The 19,932-nt window shown below is 41.7% G+C and overlaps 1 protein-coding gene across 1 annotated transcript in view; it reads left to right on the top strand.

The window, feature by feature from the left end:
- The first annotated feature begins 3,301 nt into the window (after positions 1-3,301).
- Positions 3,302-19,932, top strand: part of tmem41ab (transmembrane protein 41ab) — a 35,456-nt gene continuing 18,825 nt past the window's right edge. Inside the window, exons 1-2 of the mRNA XM_063010576.1 lie at positions 3,302-3,420; positions 3,502-3,552. Coding sequence (XP_062866646.1) covers positions 3,302-3,420; positions 3,502-3,552 — 170 coding nt within the window. The remainder of the gene's footprint in view (positions 3,421-3,501; positions 3,553-19,932) is intronic.

Raw genomic sequence — 19,932 nt, 5'->3', positions numbered from 1 at the left:
TAGACATGAAACTTGGATATAACTTAGAGTAGTCAGTGTACAGCTTGTATAGCAGTGTAGATTTACTGTCTTCTGAAAATAACTCAACACACAGCCATTAATGTCTAAATAGCTGGCAACATAAATGAGTACACCCCACAGTGAACATGTCCAAATTGTGCCCAAAGTGTCAATATTTTGTGTGACCACCATTATTATCCAGCACTGCCTTAACCCTCCTGGGCATGGAGTTCACCAGAGCTGCACAGGTTGCTACTGGAATCCTCTTCCACTCCTCCATGATGACATCACGGAGCTGGTGGATGTTAGACACCTTGAACTCCTCCACCTTCCACTTGAGGATGCGACACAGGTGCTCAATTGGGTTTAGTCCATCACCTTTACCTTCAGCTTCCTCAGCAAGGCAGTTGTCATCTTGGAGGTTGTGTTTGGGGTCGTTATCCTGTTGGAAAACTGCCATGAGTCCCAGTTTTCGAAGGGAGGGGATCATGCTCTGTTTCAGAATGTCACAGTACATGTTGGAATTCATGTTTCCCTCAATGAACTGCAGCTCCCCAGTGCCAGCAACACTCATGCAGCCCAAGACCATGATGCTACCACCACCATGCTTGACTGTAGGCAAGGTACAGTTGTCTTGGTACTTCTCACCAGGGCGCCGCCACACATGCTGGACACCATCTGAGCTAAACAAGTTTATCTTGGTCTCGTCAGACCACAGGGCATTCCCGTAATCCATGTTCTTGGACTGCTTGTCTTCAGCAAACTGTTTGCGGGCTTTCTTGTGTGTCAGCTTCCTTCTGGGATGACGACCATGCAGACCGAGTTGATGCAGTGTGCGGCGTATGGTCTGAGCACTGACAAGCTGACCTCCCAAGTCTTCAACCTCTGCAGCAATGCTGGCAGCACTCATGTGTCTATTTTTTAAAGCCAACCTCTGGATATGACGCCGAACACGTGGACTCAACTTCTTTGGTCGACCCTGGCGAAGCCTGTTCCGAGTGGAACCTGTCCTGGAAAACCGCTGTATGACCTTGGCCACCATGCTGTAGCTCAGTTTCAGGGTGTTAGCAATCTTCTTATAGCCCAGGCCATCTTTGTGGACAGCAACAATTCTATTTCTCACATCCTCAGATAATTATTTGCCATGAGGTGCCATGTTGAATATCCAGTGGCCAGTATGAGAGAATTGTACCCAAAACACCAAATTTAACAGCCCTGCTCCTCATTTACACCTGGGACCTTGACACATGACACCAGGGAGGGACAACGACACATTTGGGCACAATTTGGACATGTTCACTGTGGGGTGTACTCACTTATGTTGCCAGCTATTTAGACATTAATGGCTGTGTGTTGAGTTATTTTCAGAAGACAGTAAATCTACACTGCTATACAAGCTGTACACTGACTACTCTAAGTTATATCCAAGTTTCATGTCTATAGTGTTGTCCCATGAAAAGATATAATGAAATATTTGCAGAAATGTGAGGGGTGTACTCACTTTTGTGATACACTGTATTTACTCTGGCTGTATAATTTCAGTTGTGATCAGCAGAGACACACACAGCACTGTTATTTACTAAAAAACTTTTTTACAGAAATTTACAAAAGACAATATCTGCATTTCACGTGTTCCCCACACTCACAAGACACAAATTTCACTTTTTGTAAAAAGGCAGACATGGCTGATTTACTTAGCCGTGGCTTGAACTGCATTTTATGTGATACATGGTGTGTACTTAGGGTTGCCAACCATCCCGTAAAATACGGAATCGTTCCTTATTTGGAAACTAAACTTCACGTTCCGTATTGAACTGATAAGGGACGCGCGTTGTTCCGTATTTTTATCAATGAGAGAGAAATGCTGCTGATTAGACTGAGACAGGGTGATGTGTATGAAACAGAAGGAAACAGCTGCTACCGTGGGAATTAGAAAGCGTTTGGTTATTATTGTAAGTAGTTTTTACTTTTAGTCTTAGTCACGCTGTGTGTGCGCAGGCTTATCAGCTTAACAACCTGTTTATTACTCCGGTGTTTGAGTAGCGCAGTGGTAGAGCGCATCATGCATATTTTTCCGCCCTAGGTTCGAATCCCTCTTAGGTACTAAAGTAACACAAGCAGGGCCGGTGCTATGGGGGCGCTGGGGTGGGCATTTTCTGGGGTGGGCATTTTCTCACTGCCCCCTTAAGCAACACAGTCCAGAACCGGAGCTACATGTCAGTGTAAAGATGGATTATGTAAAAATGTTGTTTACACTATTGAGAATAAATGATGTTCTTTATGCATGTTGTTTTGCCTAAAATATGGTTCTGATTTATTATTATAAAGAATGAAAATAATAAATGTTAAACAGCCTAAATAAAACATTTTGATAATGTTCCTATGACGGTGTAAGACCCGTTATATTTTTTATAGGTGCAACCCCAACAGCCAACCCCCCGCTCAAGTAAACACCCGCCATCCCACCCCCCACCCTATGTCTTCCGCCAACCCAGGGTGTTCCTTATTTCCAGTTCTGAAAGTTGGCAACCCTATGTGTACTCATACTGTTAAAAGTCTATTTGGTACCAAGGCTGTAATCACCATGTATATTGTTAATAAAATATATTAAGTAGGGATGTAACGATACACTCTACCCATGATGTGATGCGATTTTTTACCGAATTTGTTAAACAAAATAAAATTTAAGACAAATTATGACCTAAAGTTTCCTTTTATTGTTTCCCTTTAACAAAATAAAATAAAACACTGTATTTGTGCTTATCTTTTATTTATCTAAATAATGAATGCCCTTTTATTTCTGAGGTAGGTCCAAACTATGCAAAACAATGCTGCACATTTCCCTTTTTGTGTAAAAAAAAAAAAACTGAAATGAAATTTTTAAACAAATCCCACATTAAATAAATAAATGAATAATACAAATAAAGAAAGTATCCTCACATAAATAGATTTGGCTGGAAAATTCTGAACCTGGCATACCTGTAGTGATGTCAACCAGGCGAGGTGAATAGCGCCAGTTTGAAGTGAATATCGAGTGTGTGTGTGTGAGTGTGAGTGTGAGTGTGAGACATTAGTCTGTATTTGAGTATGCTGAACCTTCCAGCTGTCACTAGGCTCAAATTGATCTGCATGTGACCATGGTGCTGCCCCAGGAGGAGTTCCCCCAGTTTACTCCACAGTTTACACTGCTGTTGATCCACATACCCCTAAACTCAAAGGGGAAAACTCAGGCTGCCTATAAAAGAAGACTGAAGGCTCAGGTGGGGGACTCAGTGTCGGTTAGGGTGATTTTACCTGCATTATGCGCTCCATTTGGGGTTTAATTGCAATAGTAGGTGCTGCCACTTTTTACCTCTACCTACTGTCAGCGTTTTTACCACCTGGTCCACCTCGTTCACACCATGCAGTGCCAGCACCAGGACCTGTACCAGTACCAGTACCCGCACCAGGAGAACATAATGACGGACACACACATGGACCTGTCTCTGTACCTGGACCTGCACCTGGAGAACCTGAAGAGGATGACTCTGCACATGAAGAGGAAGTGCTTAGGTAAATTCATCCATTCACTACTCAAGTTTTTGCATTTCCTTTAATTAACTTTTATAAAAGGCAGTAATCACAATACTGTTACTGTTATTTTTTTTGAGAATGCTTATTCTAATTAATTATTTTTGCTAACTGCTTCATCCTGATCTAAGTCATAGGTAGTCCAACACTGCTCAAAAACATGCATTTTTTAAAAATGAAAACAGTGACTTCAAAACAGTAGTAACATCAATCATTAATGGACAGTATTATTTAATAATAGTATAGATGGATAGATATGTAGAATGAGATGAGATAGGGTATATTATATTAAATAACAAACAGTATGTTGACTGAATGATTTATCATATATTTATGCGTCATGTCCCAAATCTAGCAACCTTTTTCACACAGACTAGCACTGCGTCTGGCAAAAAACAGGTACTGTACATCTATCGGGCTATAAAGCAGTGGGCCCCAACCACTGGGCCGTGGACTGGTACCGGTCCATGGGTCATTTATTACCATGCCGCACAGAAAGAATAAATAATCAGAGATCACCTAAAAAACAGTTTTTATAAAATAAAAAATATTGTTATAGTTTCGGGTCACCCCTAGGTGTGAGCAGCGTCTCGTTGCAGCGAACAAAGCTCATTTTCAATTATTTTTGACTACTAGTATTGTTAAATTCTCTTGTCCCTGCCGGTCTGTGAAATTATGTCTTATATGAAACGGTCCGTGGTGCAAAAAAGGTTGGGCACCGCTGCTATAAAGGGTGCTTCACAGTGAAAGAGAAAGGGAGACCCTTAAAGAAAACCAGCTCCAGAGCGCACACAGACTCATACTGAAGTGACAGTTAACCTGTCAACACAACAGTGACCTAAAGCACACAGCCAAAACAACACTGAGATGGCTTTGAGGGCAGGTCTCTGACTGTATTTAAGTGACCCAGTCAAAGCCAAGACCTAAGATCATCAAAAACCTTTGCAGAGACCTAAAGATGGCAGATCAAAGATGTATGGCATCTTATTGTGTTTAAGAGTATCTGCCATGAAGTATGGGTAAATTACCCAAATCAAGATGTGCAAAGCTTGTAGAGGCACTTCTATCTGCTAAAATCTGCAAATCTGCTAAATCAGGAGTGCCCAAACTTTTCTTGTTGGGGCCAGATGGAGTAAAAAAAATATGTAAACACGGGTCACAGATAATCAAACAAACAAAAATATAATAGACTTACCTGATTACTAACAATTACTCTTTCTTTTTTATTTAAATGACTAATGATCTTTCCTTGACAGTGTTGTGTAAACTAAGGTTTTGCGTCACTGACCAGTTTATAATCCTAATAGGAAGATTATTATACTTCTTTAAATTAAACATACCCTCTGAACTTACACCGATCAGCCATAACATTAAAACCACCCCCACGTTTCTACACTCACTGTCCATTTTATTAGCTCTACTTACCATATAGAAGCACTTTAAAGTTTTACAATTACTGACTGTAGTCCATCTGTTTCTTTGCATGCTTTGTTAGCCCCCTTTCATGCTGTTCTTCAATGATCAGGACCACCACAGAGCAGGTATTATTTAGGTGGTGGATCATTCTCAGCACTGCAGTGACACTGACATGGTGGTGGTGTGTTAGTGTGTGTTGTGCTGGTATGAGTGACACAGCAATGCTGATGGAGCAGTGCAGATAGAGAAATAGATGGACTACAGTCAGTAATTGTAGAACTACAAAGTGCTTCTATATGGTAAGTGGAGCTGATAAAATGGACAGTGAGTGTAGAAACAAGGAGGTGGTTTTAATGTTATGGCTGATCAGTGTATAAAAATATTTATTTTCCCAGCACACCTGAAATCTTCTGCATTTGCTGTCTATTTTTTGTTTCTTTGGAGACACCATGTTTATACAAATACTTGGGAACGTTAATGTAGGTGTAATGTTAATGTTTTGAGTTGGGGGAAAGAAGATGGGGGGTGTTTTAGAATTGTTTTATGCAATAGCGACACCCAGAGTTCAAACAGTTCAAAAATGGTAATGCGCCACTCGCTATAGTTTGGACCTCCCTGTTCTACACAATATAGTCAAATGGTCAAGTTAAAATCCAGACCTTTGTCAAACTGAAATTTTCAGACCTGCCAGACAAATTTTGGCTCAATAAGATGGTAGTTTTCTTATGAATCTCAGGGTTTCTTACAGACCTTGCCAAGAAACTACTGTTCCATTTCCTTTTTTAATGTGTGCAGTTAATCTAGCATTATTTATGTGTCACCAGCTTAACAATAATCAAGCATAATTACTAAGGAATAAGCAGGCCATGCTACATTGTTCAATCAGATGATATGTTACATATACAAATCACTAAATTAATCTTCTAAATTATTATTATAATAATTATTATTGTATAAATATGTTCAAAAAAACTCCATTAGCATTGCTGTGTCTTATCCACTCATAGCAGCACAACACACACTAACACACCACCACCATGTCATTGTCACTGCAGTGCTTGAGAATGATCCACCACCCATGTAATACCTACTCTTTAGTGGTCCTGTGGGGGTCCTGACCATTGAAGAACAGCATGAAAGGGGGCTAACAAAGCATGTAGAGAAACAGATGGACTACAGTCAGTAATTGTAAAACTACAAAGTGCTTCTATATGCTAATAAACCTAATTATAAACCAGCTCATAAAAACATGTACATGATTGTCAAACTCGTCTTAGCTACAAATGCAAAACTTTAAAACAATAAAAGCTCAGGCTTGGCTAGCTAAATGATAAAAAATAGTGGTCAGTGTATCCATTTTGCATTATGTGTATTGTCTTATAAATAAATAATTATTTAACCATCACAGTGGAGAGTTCAACTCTTGAGTTTGTGTTGGGTGCTACTTTCTCTTCCCAGGGTGGTGCAGGTAGCAAAGGAATTAAAATATGGAATTAGGAAATGATCTATATTTGAACAAAGAGGGACAAACAAGTAAGTCCTTGTATAATTAGTGTAATCCAGACAAGACAAAAGACAAAAAACAGAAGAGCTATTTGATTGGCACTAATGATATCTAATCTTTTATTATAGAAAAGCTTATTGTGTATGTTGTTTCAGAAACGTATCATGTATGTAAGACTGCATATACAGAGCTGACTGTTTGTACAGACAGCTAAGAAGGATTCAATTAGTGGGACTTAAGCAGGTGGATGGATGATGAGTGAGCGGTTGGTACATTAATGTTAAAGCCTGGGTGAGGTAAAGGTTAGGAGTCATAACATGCAGGTCTGCCAGTGGATTCCTCGGCCAGTGGATCAGCTCTAGAAAGGCCATGGGACTAGAAGAGCTCTAAGATGTGTCTAAAAGTCAATTACAGGGCTTCTGCAACTGGGTTGATTGAACATTGTTTGGAAAGATGCACCCATGAGTCCTACAATTTACACTGCATTGTCAGTACAAAAATCAAGCCAAAAAGACAAATGAACTCCGTATATCTCCATGATCAAACTGCAGCAAGGCATAAATCAGGGCAAGGATATAAAACAATATCTAAGGTTTTGAGTGTTTGCATGTTTTGAGATTTAAATAATTTTAGGATAGAAGAATCTTGGGACAACCCTGAATCTAGAGTTCCTAGATTTAGACATGGCCAAATGGTTCGTCCGGGCAGAAAGGACCTTGGTTTGGGAGGTCTAAAAGAATCCATAAAAGATCACTCTATAAGAGCACCCAAAGTCTCATGCAGAGAGGTGAGTACCTGGCGAACAAACAACCATTTCCGCAGCACTTCATAACTCAAGGCTTTATCTGCTTAATATTTGCATATACAAGGGATCTTCAAAGAGTTTCCATACTATTATAGTCCAGATTTAGCGCCATCTGATTTCCACTAAATCCGGTCCACTAGATTTCCACTAGACCGCTTAAAGAAGCTCTGGTCTAATGAGACAAAAATTTAACCTTTTAGGCAGAACAACTAGCACTGCGTCTGGCAAAAAACAGGTACTGTACATCTATCGGGCTATAAAGCAGTGGGCCCCAACCACCGGGCCGTGGACTGGTACCGGTCCATGGGTCATTTATTACCATGCCGCACAGAAAGAATAAATAATCAGAAATCACCTAAAAAACAGTTTTTACTGCTTCCATTTTAAAAATATTTTTAAAAATATTGTTATAGTTTCGGGTCACCCCTAGGTGTGAGCAGCGTCTCGTTGCAGCGAACAAAGCTCATTTTCAATTATTTTTGACTACTAGTATTGTTAAATTCTCTTGTCCCTGCCGGTCTGTGAAATTATGTCTTATATGAAACGGTCCGTGGTGCAAAAAAGGTTGGGCACCGCTGCTATAAAGGGTGCTTCACAGTGAAAGAGAAAGGGAGACCCTTAAATAAAACCAGCTCCAGAGCGCACACAGACTCATACTGAATTGACAGTTAACCTGTCAACACAACAGTGACCTAAAGCATACAGCCAAAACAACACTGAGATGGCTTTGAGGGCAGGTCTCTGACTGTATTTAAGTGACCCAGTCAAAGCCAAGACCTAAGATCATCAAAAACCTTTGCAGAGACCTAAAGATGGCAGATCAAAGATGTATGGCATCTTATTGTGTTTAAGAGTATCTGCCATGAAGTATGGGTAAATTACCCAAATCAAGATGTGCAAAGCTTGTAGAGCCACTTCTATCTGCTAAAATCTGCAAATCTGCTAAACCAGGAGTGCCCAAACTTTTCTTGTTGGGGCCAGATGGAGTAAAAAAAATATGTAAACACGGGTCACAGATAATCAAACAAACAAAAATATAATAGACTTACCTGATTACTAACAATTACTCTTTATTTTTTATTTAAATGACTAATGATCTTTCCTTGACAGTGTTGTGTAAACTAAGGTTTTGCGTCACTGACCAGTTTATAATCCTAATAGGAAGATTATTATACTTCTTTAAATTAAACATACCCACTTCCCTCTGAACTTACACCGATCAGCCATAACATTAAAACCACCCCCACGTTTCTACACTCACTGTCCATTTTATTAGTTCTACTTACCATATAGAAGCACTTTAAAGTTTTACAATTACTGACTGTAGTCCATCTGTTTCTTTGCATGCTTTGTTAGCCCCCTTTCATGCTGTTCTTCAATGATCAGGACTCTCCCAGGACCACCACAGAGCAGGAATTATTTAGGTGGTGGATCATTCTCAGCACTGCAGTGACACTGACATGGTGGTGGTGTGTTAGTGTGTGTTGTGCTGGTATGAGTGACACAGCAATGCTGATGGAGCAGTGCAGATAGTGAAATAGATGGACTACAGTCAGTAATTGTAGAACTACAAAGTGCTTCTATATGGTAAGTGGAGCTGATAAAATGGACAGTGAGTGTAGAAACAAGGAGGTGGTTTTAATGTTATGGCTGATCAGTGTATAAAAATATTTATTTTCCCAGCACACCTGAAATCTTCTGCATTTGCTGTCTATTTTTTGTTTCTTTGGAGACACCATGTTTATACAAATACTTGGGAACGTTAATGTAGGTGTAATGTTAATGTTTTGAGTTGGGGGAAAGAAGATGGGGGGTGTTTTAGAATTGTTTTATGCAATAGCGACACCCAGAGTTCAAACAGTTCAAAAATGGTAATGTGCCACTCGCTATAGTTTGGACCTCCCTGTTCTACACAATATAGTCAAATTAGAATCCAGACCTTTGTCAAACTGAAATGACCTGTAGTGGGCTGTTCATGCAAGATATCCAAGAATGAAATAATAGACGGTTCTACCACTTATCACTTCAAAGGTTCTTACACTTTTACTAGCCTGGACTGTAATTGAGTCATTAATGTGTTTTAAGAAGTCTGTCTTACAGAGCAATAGAGATTTCTGAGATATGAGAGACAGCGTTGAGGAACAGTGTGATCACATCTGCTTCCACATGCCTTTTTATCACTGTTATTTAATCCTCAGTGACTTACAATGTATTTTAAACTCCTAGTTCAGGGAGTCTTTAGGTCATGCTGACTTATCTCACAGTGTAACACAACCCACTTCAAATTCCCCTCAGCAAACATCTAGCTCCTCAGATTTTCCTCTGACCAGCAGAAAGACTAGAAGGCCTTGGAGGCCCATAACACACCCAGCACCTGTCTCCAAACTGAGAGGAGAGAGCTTAGTAAAGTATACTGGGATTTCCGAAATTCAGAATTAGGTGGTTATTTGTTAATTAGTAAAGTGGTGTTAGGCCAAGGGATTTAATTATACAATTTTATATTATATAGTTTGGCCAGGGGATTGTAATCCTTGGTATGCAGATTGCTATTATTATTATATGGACTGCTATACCTTGACTAAATACCTGACCTTTAAATGAGGTTGATAATGTTATATTCATTCATTCTTTCATTCTTTCATTGTCTGTTTTACCACCACTTTATCCCATTTAGCACTATGGTGGGTCTGATTCACTTGGCGATAGACAGGAAACACCCCTGACAGGTTATCATCTTGGTTGTGCCTCTATATTATGTGACACTATCACAATTATGGACACAGCACTGGAGGTTTTATGTTAATTGTTGATTAGCAGCATAGCAGTAGCAATAGTTATCAAGAAACTTAAAGAATTAACATATCTTTGGGATTTCATAGAAACACGAGGCAACTAACAAAGTTGGGGCAGGCTGTGCAGCATTTGCATGTTCTCCCCATGTCTGCGTTGGTTTCCTCTGGGAGCTCCGGTTTCCTCCCACAGTCTAAAAACATGTAGTCAGGTTAGTTGGAGACACTGAATTACCCTATAGGTGAATGTGTGTGTGTGTGTCTGCCCTGCGATGGACTGGCGCGCCATCCAGGGTGTTACTGTGTGCCTTGCGCCCACTGAAAAGCTGGGATAGGCTCCAGCACCCCGTGACCCTAATTGGATAAGCGGTTAAGTGAGTGAGTGTTATCCAAAGCGACTTACAGTCTGAGCAATTGAGGGTTAAGTGCCCTGCTCAAGGGCCCAACAGTGGCAACCTGGCAGTGGTGGGGTTTGAACCAGTGACCTTCTTCTTACTAGCCAGTACCTTAACCACTAGGCTACAACTGCCCTAAAACCTCGACTTCGGTGGGAGTCAAACTCATAGCCTTTGAATCACTTTTTGTAAGTGTTACCTAGAAGTCTAATGCGTTATCCATTGTGCCACAGAGACAGAGGGCATTGGGGAAAGCTGACCTATCTGTGCAGCCAACCATCGCAAAGTGATGACGATGTAGTGACTTGACATGCTGTTACCCTACTCACGAACATGACAGGGTCTTGTAAATTTGAAAAAGTGCTTTGGAAAGTCCAGGATCATGTCTGAAGAAGGAGTGAGTCATTAAAAAACAGGTGGCTTAACTATTTTCTGGACCTCAAAATCTATGAGGTGACAGTTCAGTTTTATTAAGGGTTAAAACTTAATTTGTGATTAAATGTTCATATTATTAAAATATGAGAATGTTTTAACACCAAATCTGTGTTTGAATGTATAACTTAGCAGCCGGCTGGCATCATTGCACATCTGGTGCTAGTGTTGCCTTAGTCACACTTTATAGTTCGTAAGCGAAATTAAATAGTGTCCTCTTAGCCAGTATGACTTTTTAATGGACCTCATGTTACCAGCACAAGCACAGGACATGGTTTATTAAGCAGTGAGAGAGGAATGATCCTCAGTACACTGTGGGCATGGCATGGGAACATGGTGAACCTAATATCACCTCTAGGAAAGTGTCTAGAGAAGATTGTAAGGTGATAGCGGCAGTAGTTGGTACAACCAGCATTGCAAACTCACTTAGACAGTGGAGAGGCACTGTGCTATTTCTGTCTTATAGCTGTGTCATGTTTCATCTCTCTCTCTCTTACACACACACACACACACACACACACACACACACACATGCAAACAAGTGCTGAATTTACATATTCCTTGGTCATTTCTATTTTCTACCCTTTCAGATATCCTTATTTTTGCTCTACTGAACTTGTGACTAAATGTGACTAAAGAATACAATAATTAAAAATAACATAAGGAAGGGTAAGAAATTAAAGTAATTTATTATTTACTATAATGACTTTTTGATTAATCTAAGATTAATGTAATTGATATGTTACTTGTACATGTTACTCGAAACTCGGCATTGCCACCGGTTGGCTGGGCGCCATCTAGCAGGCATAATTGGCAGTGCCTGCACGGAGGGATGACCGGAATATGTGGGCGGGGTCTTCAAACTCTGTGTAAGGACCCTGATTGGCGGATAGAGGCGCCTGTGCAGAGTGCATTGGTGGAAAAGGCTTCTGCTAAGGGCTGCACGCTGATCGGAGGAGGCGTGAGCAGCAATATACCCTCCTCAAATGCAAAAAATCGGGGATCCCCAGCAGCAGAAGACAAATTGAGTACACTAAATTGGGAGACAATGAGAGAAAAATGCATATATATATATATATATACAGTGGGACCAAAAAGTATTTAGTCAGCCACTGATTGTGCAAGTTCTCCTACTTAGAAAGATGAGAGAGGTCTGTAATTTTCATCGTAGGTACACTTCAACTATGAGAGACAAAATGAGAAAAAAAAATCCAGTAAATCACATTGTAGGATTTTTATAGAATTTACTTGTAAATTATGGTGGAAAATAAGTATTTGGTCAATAACAAAAGTTCAACTCAATACTTTGTAACATAACCTTTGTTGGCAATGACAGAGGTCAAACATTTCCTGTAAGTCTTCACCAGGTTTGCACACACTGTAGCTGGTATTTTGGCCCATTCCTCCAAGCAGATCTCCTCTAGAGCAGTGATGTTTTGGGGCTGTCGCTGGGCAACACGGACTTTCAACTCCCTCCACAAATTTTCTATGGGGTTGAGGTCTGGAGACTGGCTAGGCCACTCCAGGACCTTGAAATGCTTTTTACGGAGCCACTCCTTCGTTGCCCGAGCGGTGTGTTTAGGATCATTGTCATGCTGGAAGACCCAGCCACGTTCCATCTTCAATGCTCTCACTGATGGAAGGAGGTTTTGGCTTAAAATCTCACGATACATGGCCCTGTTCATTCTTCCCTTAACACGAATCAGTCGTCCTGTCCCCTTTGCAGAAAAACAGCCCCAAAGCATGATGTTTCCACCCCCATGCTTCACAGTAGGTATGGTGTTCTTGGGATGCAACTCAGCATTCTTCTTCCTCCAAACACGACGAGTTGAGTTTTTACCAAAAAGTTCCATTTTGGTTTCATCTGACCACATGATATTCTCCCAATCCTCTTCTGGATCATCCATATGCTCTCTGGCAAACTTCAGACGGGCCTGGACATGTACTGGCTTAAGCAGGGGGACACGCCTGGCACTGCAGGATTTGAGTCCCTCTCGGCGTAGTGTGTTACTGATGGTAGCCTTTGTTACTTTGGTCCCAGCTCTCTGCAGGTCATTCATCAGGTCCCTCCGTGTAGTTCTGGGATTTTTGCTCACCGTTCTCATGATTATTTTGACCCCACGGAATGAGATCTTGCGTGGGGCCCCAGATCGAGGGAGATTATCAATGGTCTTGTATGTCTTCCATTTTCTTACAATTGCTCCCACAGTTGATTTATTTACACCAACCTGCTTGCCTATTGTAGATTCACTCTTCCCAGCCTGGTGCAGGTCTACAATTTTCTTCCTGGTGTCCTTCGACAGCTCTTTGGTCTTGGCCACGGTTGAGTTTGGAGTCTGACTGTTTGAGGCTGTGGACAGGTGTCTTTTATACAGATAACGAGGTCAAACAGGTGCCATTAATACAGGTAACGAGTGGAGGACAGAAGAGCTTCTTAAAGAAGTTACAGGTCTGTGAGAGCCAGAAATCTTGCTTGTTTGTGGGTGACCAATTACTTATTTTCCACCATAATTTACAAATAAATTCTTTAAAAATCCTACAATGTGATTTACTGGATTTTTTTTTCTCATTTTGTCTCTCATAGTTGAAGTGTACCTACGATGAAAATTACAGACCTCTCTCATCTTTCTAAGTAGGAGAACTTGCACAATCAGTGGCTGACTAAATACTTTTTGGTCCCACTGTATATATATATATATATATATATATATATATATATATATATATATATATATATATATACAGTATATATATACTACATATATATATATATATATATATATATATATATATATATATATATATATATATATATATATACAGTATATATATATATATACAGTGTATCACAAAAGTGAGTACACCCCTCACATTTCTGCAAATATTTCATTATATCTTTTCATGGGACAACACTATAGACATGAAACTTGGATATAACTTAGAGTAGTCAGTGTACAGCTTGTATAGCAGTGTAGATTTACTGTCTTCTGAAAATAACTCAACACACAGCCATTAATGTCTAAATAGCTGGCAACATAAGTGAGTACACCCCACAGTGAACATGTCCAAATTGTGTCCAAATTGTGCCCAAATGTGTCGTTGTCCCTCCCTGGTGTCATGTGTCAAGGTCCCAGGTGTAAATGGGGAGCAGGGCTGTTAAATTTGGTGTTTTGGGTACAATTCTCTCATACTGGCCACTGGATATTCAACATGGCACCTCATGGCAAAGAACTCTCTGAGGATGTGAGAAATAGAATTGTTGCTCTCCACAAAGATGGCCTGGGCTATAAGAAGATTGCTAACACCCTGAAACTGAGCTACAGCATGGTGGCCAAGGTCATACAGCGGTTTTCCAGGACAGGTTCCACTCGGAACAGGCTTCGCCAGGGTCGACCAAAGAAGTTGAGTCCACGTGTTCGGCGTCATATCCAGAGGTTGGCTTTAAAAAATAGACACATGAGTGCTGCCAGCATTGCTGCAGAGGTTGAAGACGTGGGAGGTCAGCCTGTCAGTGCTCAGACCATACGCCGCACACTGCATCAACTCGGTCTGCATGGTCGTCATCCCAGAAGGAAGCTGACGCACAAGAAAGCCAGCAAACAGTTTGCTGAAAACAAGCAGTCCAAGAACATGGATTACTGGAATGCCCTGTGGTCTGACGAGACCAAGATAAACTTGTTTGGCTCAGATGGTGTCCAGCATGTGTGGCGGCGCCCTGGTGAGAAGTACCAAGACAACTGTATCTTGCCTACAGTCAAGCATGGTGGTGGTAGCATCATGGTCTTGGGCTGCATGAGTGCTGCTGGCACTGGGAAGCTGCAGTTCATTGAGGGAAACATGAATTCCAACATGTACTGTGACATTCTGAAACAGAGAATGATCCCCTCCCTTCGAAAACTGGGCCTCATGGCAGTTTTCCAACAGGATAACGACCCCAAACACAACCTCCAAGATGACAACTGCCTTGCTGAGGAAGCTGAAGGTAAAGGTGATGGACTAAACCCAATTGAGCACCTGTGGCGCATCCTCAAGTGGAAGGTGGTGGATGTCAAGGTGTCTAACATCCACCAGCTCCGTGATGTCATCATGGAGGAGTGGAAGAGGATTCCAGTAGCAACCTGTGCAGCTCTGGTGAATTCCATGCCCAGGAGGGTTAAGGCAGTGCTGGATAATAATGGTGGTCACACAAAATATTGACACTTTGGGCACAATTTGGACATGTTCACTGTGGGGTGTACTCACTTATGTTGCCAGCCATTTAGACATTAATGGCTGTGTGTTGAGTTATTTTCAGAAGACAGTAAATCTACACTGCTATACAAGTTGTACACTGACTACTCTAAGTTATATCCAAGTTTCATGTCTATAGTGTTGTCCCATGAAAAGATATAATGAAATATTTGCAGAAATGTGAGGGGTGTACTCACTTTTGTGATACACTGTATATATATATATATATATATATATATATATACACAGTATATACACACACACACACAAAATGCTTTTTACAAAAAAGTAAATACAAAATGCACAACCCTTCCTTTAACAATATGTATATATATATACTGTATATACGTATATATATATATATACAGTGTATCACAAAAGTGAGTACACCCCTCACATTTCTGCAAATATTTTATTATATATTTTCATGGGACAACACTACAGAAATAAAACTTGGATATAACTTAGAGTAGTCAGTGTACAACTTGTATAGCAGTGTAGATTTACTGTCTTCTGAAAATAACTCAACACACAGCCATTAATGTCTAAATGGCTGGCAACATAAGTGAGTACACCCCACAGTGAACATGTCCAAATTGTGCCCAAAGTGTCAATATTTTGTGTGACCACCATTATTATCCAGCACTGCCTTAACCCTCCTGGGCATGGAATTCACCAGAGCTGCACAGGTTGCTACTGGAATCCTCTTCCACTCCTCCGTGATGACATCACGGAGCTGGTGGATGTTAGACACCTTGAACTCCTCCACCTTCCACTTGAGGATGCGCCACAGGTGCTCAATTGGGTTTAGTCCATCACCTTTACCTTCAGCTTCCTCAGCAAGGCAGTTGTCATCTTGGAGGTTGTGTTTGGGGTCGTTATCCTGTTGGAAAACTGCCATGAGGCCCAGTTTTCGAAGGGAGGGGATCATGCTCTGTTTCAGAATGTCCCAGTACATGTTGGAATTCATGTTTCCCTCAATGAACTGCAGCTCCCCAGTGCCAGCAACACTCATGCAGCCCAAGACCATGATGCTACCACCACCATGCTTGACTGTAGGCAAGATACAGTTGTCTTGGTACTTCTCACCAGGGCGCCGCCACACATGCTGGACACCATCTGAGCCAAACAAGTTTATCTTGGTCTCGTCAGACCACAGGGCATTCCAGTAATCCATGTTCTTGGACTGCTTGTCTTCAGCAAACTGTTTGCGGGCTTTCTTGTGCGTCAGCTTCCTTCTGGGATGACGACCATGCAGACCGAGTTGATGCAGTGTGCGGCGTATGGTCTGAGCACTGACAGGCTGACCTCCCACGTCTTCAACCTCTGCAGCAATGCTGGCAGCACTCATGTGTCTATTTTTTAAAGCCAACCTCTGGATATGACGCCGAACACGTGGACTCAACTTCTTTGGTCGACCCTGGCGAAGCCTGTTCCGAGTGGAACCTGTCCTGGAAAACCGCTGTATGACCTTGGCCACCATGCTGTAGCTCAGTTTCAGGGTGTTAGCAATCTTCTTATAGCCCAGGCCATCTTTGTGGAGAGCAACAATTCTATTTCTCACATCCTCAGAGAGTTCTTTGCCATGAGGTGCCATGTTGAATATCCAGTGGCCAGTATGAGAGAATTGTACCCAAAACACCAAATTTAACAGCCCTGCTCCCCATTTACACCTGGGACCTTGACACATGACACCAGGGAGGGACAACGACACATTTGGGCACAATTTGGACATGTTCACTGTGGGGTGTACTCACTTATGTTGCCAGCTATTTAGACATTAATGGCTGTGTGTTGAGTTATTTTCAGAAGACAGTAAATCTACACTGCTATACAAGCTGTACACTGACTACTCTAAGTTATATCCAAGTTTCATGTCTATAATGTTGTCCCATGAAAAGATATAATGAAATATTTGCAGAAATGTGAGGGGTGTACTCACTTTTGTGATACACTGTATATGTAACACTTCGCCTCTGTGTGCTCTGGTGCTCCTGTGTGCCACGCCCCCTCTCTTGAGCATCCTGCCATGCCCTAGCTCATGATTGGTTCCCCAGGTTTAATTGGCTCCAGCTATCTATTTAAGAGGTGCACTGGAGCACTAGAGTGGGAGCTATTGGACTACCATGGTGGCTCTGTGTGGCTCTGTGTGGCTCTGTGTGGCTCTGTGTGGCTCTGTGTGGCTCTGTGTGGCTCTGTGTGGCTCTGTGTGGCTCTGTGTGGCTCTGTGTGGCTCTGTGTGGCTCGCTTCATGTTTAGTCATGTTTAGTCATGTTAAGTCATGTTTCTAGCTCATCATGTTAAGCTATGTTACTAGCTCTTGTGTTTAGCTCTTGTTACTAGTTATGTTACTAGCTCTTGTGTTTAGCTCTCATTACTAGCTATGTTACTAGCTCCTGTGTTTAGCTCTCGTTACTAGCTATGTTACTAGCTCTTGTGTTTAGCTCTCGTTACTAGCTATGTTTCTAGTTCTTGTGATTAGCTTTTGTTTCTAATAAATTCTTAGTTTGTTTGCATCTCTGCGTGTGTGTCTGCCCCTTTCTGTCTCGCCTAAGCCCCCCGTTCGTGACCTAACAGTTCCCCGTCATAGGACACAGCAAGATGTTCCTTGTACATGTCTTCCCGGAGTTTAACTCCATGAGGTTTCCTCAAACCTTCCCGTTGAGTAGGCCAGCTCCATATGATGGAAGCGACTCATTTGTCGACGGCTTCCTTCTGCAGAGCCAGCTCTACCTGCAGCCCCTTCTGGACCCCCAGCCAGCTGAAATCGACAAGGTACCGTTCATGATGTCTCGGCTGAGGGGTGCTGCTCGTAGTTGGGCTAGGCAGCTGTGGTCTGACATGGGAGCTGTGCTGAACTCGGTTAAGGTGTTTGAGGGCCTCATGAGAGCAAAATTTTCACGCAGCAAAGCGCCCACTGCAGCTTATACCCGGCATCCAGTGCCCACTGGGGATGTTAAATTTCCCCCAGTGCCCACTGCTGATGTGGTCCGGGTGCCAGTGCCCGCTATTAATGCTCGTGACTGTCCCATGTCCATGTTAGGAGCCAGTCAGGATCGTTTGTCTAGTAATGCTCCTTGTAAAGACCCCAGTGGCTCCAGGGGTCCTTCTGTTTGTTTGCCAGTTCCAGGTATTCAGGTTCAGGTCAGTTAGCCTGTCATGTCTTGTCCGTCTGTTCAAGTTAGTCATGTTTCCAAGTCAGTTTCCAGGAGTTCTAGTTTATCTAGTCATGTTCCTTGTAAAGATCCCAATGGCTCCAGGGGTCCTTCTGTCTGTTCATCGGATCCAGTTTCAGGTACTCAAGTTCAGGTGAGTCCTCTGCTGGTTCCTTCTGTTTCCTTGACTCATGTTAAGTCATGTTTCTAGCTCATCATGTTAAGCTATGTTACTAGCTCTTGTGTTTAGCTCTCGTTACTAGCTATGTTACTAGCTCTTGTGTTTAGCTCTCGTTACTAGCTATGTTACTAGCTCTTGTGTTTAGCTCTCGTTATTAGCTATGTTACTAGCTCTTGTGTTTAGCTCTCGTTACTAGCTCTTGTGTTTAGATCTCGTTACTAGCTATGTTACTAGCTCTTGTGTTTAGCTCTCGTTACTAGCTATGTTTCTAGTTCTTGTGATTAGCTTTTGTTTCTAATAAATTCTTAGTTTGTTTGCATCTCTGCGTGTGTGTCCGCCCCAATATACATATATAATTATACTGTATATATACAGTATATATATGTTGTATGTATGTATGTATGTATGTATGTATGTATGTATGTATGTATGTATGTATGTATGTATGTATGTATGTATGTATGTATGTATGTATGTATGTATGTACAGTGTATCACAAAAGTGAGTACACCCCTCACATTTCTGCAGATATTTAAGTATATCTTTTCATGGGACAACACTGACAAAATGACACTGACACAATGAAAAGTAGTCTGTGTGCAGCTTATATAACAGTGTAAATTTATTCTTCCCTCAAAATAACTCAATATACAGCCATTAATGTCTAAACCACCGGCAACAAAAGTGAGTACACCCCTAAGAGACTACACCCCTAAATGTCCAAATTGAGCACTGCTTGTCATTTTCCCTCCAAAATGTCATGTGATTTGTTAGTGTTACTAGGTCTCAGGTGTGCATAGGGAGCAGGTGTGTTCAATTTAGTAGTACAGCTCTCACACTCTCTCATGCTGGTCACTGAAAGTTCCAACATGGCACCTCATGGCAAAGAACTCTCTGAGGATCTTAAAAGACGAATTGTTGCGCTACATGAAGATGGCCAAGGCTACAAGAAGATTGCCAACACCCTGAAACTGAGCTGCAGCACAGTGGCCAAGATCATCCAGCGTTTTAAAAGAGCAGGGTCCACTCAAAACAGACCTCGTGTTGGTCGTCCAAAGAAGCTGAGTGCACGTGCTTAGCGTCACATCCAACTGTTGTCTTTGAAAGATAGGCGCAGGAGTGCTGTCAGCATTGCTGCAGAGATTGAAAAGGTGGGGGGTCAGCCTGTCAGTGCTCAGACCATACGCCGCACACTACATCAAATTGGTCTGCATGGCTGTCACCCCAGAACGAAGCCTCTTCTGAAGTCTCTACACAAGAAAGCCCGCAAACAGTTTGCTGAAGACATGTCAACAAAGGACATGGATTACTGGAACCATGTCCTATGGTCTGATGAGACCAAGATTAATTTGTTTGGTTCAGATGGTCTCAAGCATGTGTGGCGGCAATCAGGTGAGGAGTACAAAGATAAGTGTGTCATGCCTACAGTCAAGCATGGTGCTGGGAATGCCATGG

This window comes from Trichomycterus rosablanca, chromosome 15 (assembly GCF_030014385.1).
Source record: "Trichomycterus rosablanca isolate fTriRos1 chromosome 15, fTriRos1.hap1, whole genome shotgun sequence".
NCBI lineage: Eukaryota > Metazoa > Chordata > Actinopteri > Siluriformes > Trichomycteridae > Trichomycterus > Trichomycterus rosablanca.
This window is presented reverse-complemented; position numbering and strand designations above follow the sequence as displayed.